The sequence below is a fragment of the Loa loa genome (assembly GCF_000183805.2).
Source record: "Loa loa unplaced genomic scaffold supercont3.4095, whole genome shotgun sequence".
Taxonomy (NCBI): Eukaryota; Metazoa; Nematoda; class Chromadorea; order Rhabditida; family Onchocercidae; genus Loa; species Loa loa.
The window spans coordinates 1-832 of record NW_018112271.1 but is presented as its reverse complement, the minus strand read 5'-3'; the positions used below and the strand labels follow the sequence as shown (position 1 = coordinate 832).

General features: G+C 19.6%; 1 protein-coding gene across 1 annotated transcript; it reads left to right on the top strand.

Annotated features, from left to right (window-relative positions):
• Nucleotides 1-332: 332 nt before the first annotated feature.
• Nucleotides 333-497, top strand: LOAG_16113 (hypothetical protein; the record flags this gene model as incomplete). Its single annotated transcript, XM_003151600.1, has 1 exon — nucleotides 333-497. A coding segment is annotated over one exon (165 nt), but the record flags the coding sequence as incomplete, so codon positions are not given.
• Between the last annotated feature and the right edge of the window lie 335 nt (nucleotides 498-832).

The following is an 832-nucleotide window of genomic DNA, read 5'->3' as shown; positions in this document are numbered from 1 at the left end:
AATGAAATCAGAGGAAAAACATGGTACGAAAAACTCTTTATGATACTTGGTAAATGCTTTTTAATTTCTTTTTTTTAAGTTTTTCTTTTACAAATAAGTTATTTTTAAATTAAATTTTTTAAAGTTATATGCGATATTTTTAAATTCAATTTTGAATATAATTAATGATAAGAATGTTAGGAAAGAAAAGAAAGAAAAAAGCAAACAAACAAATAAATTATCTGTTCTTAACATACTATTACCATAGAAAATAGAATCTGAATTAGCAAATAATGAAAAAATAAATAAATTAATTAATTAAATTTGATAATTTGAAAATGATTCAACTATAGGTTCAAAACTTTCCAAGTAATATTACTTTCTTACCGGATATACCATCAATGCTAATTCCAAGAGGTCAAAGTGATCATGCACCATTTTTGAATTATCTTGGTATACCTGTTGCTGATATTACTTACAGGTATAAGTTAAAAATTATAAATTGTCTTTATGCATAAAATAATTTAAAAATTTAATTAAACTTAGCAGTTGAAATTTATAAAAAAATAATAATTTCAAAAATTTCAATATTCCATCATATCTTTTCGTTTTTATTTTTATTTTTATTTTTATTATTTCCTTTTTTAATCAAACCTTTTTTTCTTTCTGTTTAAATTATAAAAAATTAAAAAATTCTTTTAAAAAAAGAAAGAAAACAAAATGAACCGTATTTATTTTATTTTTTTTTCACATAATTTATTAATTAAATATTTCAGGAATAAAACATCATACGATAATTATCCGTTATATCATTCATTGTATGAGACATCATTTACTAATGAACATATCATTG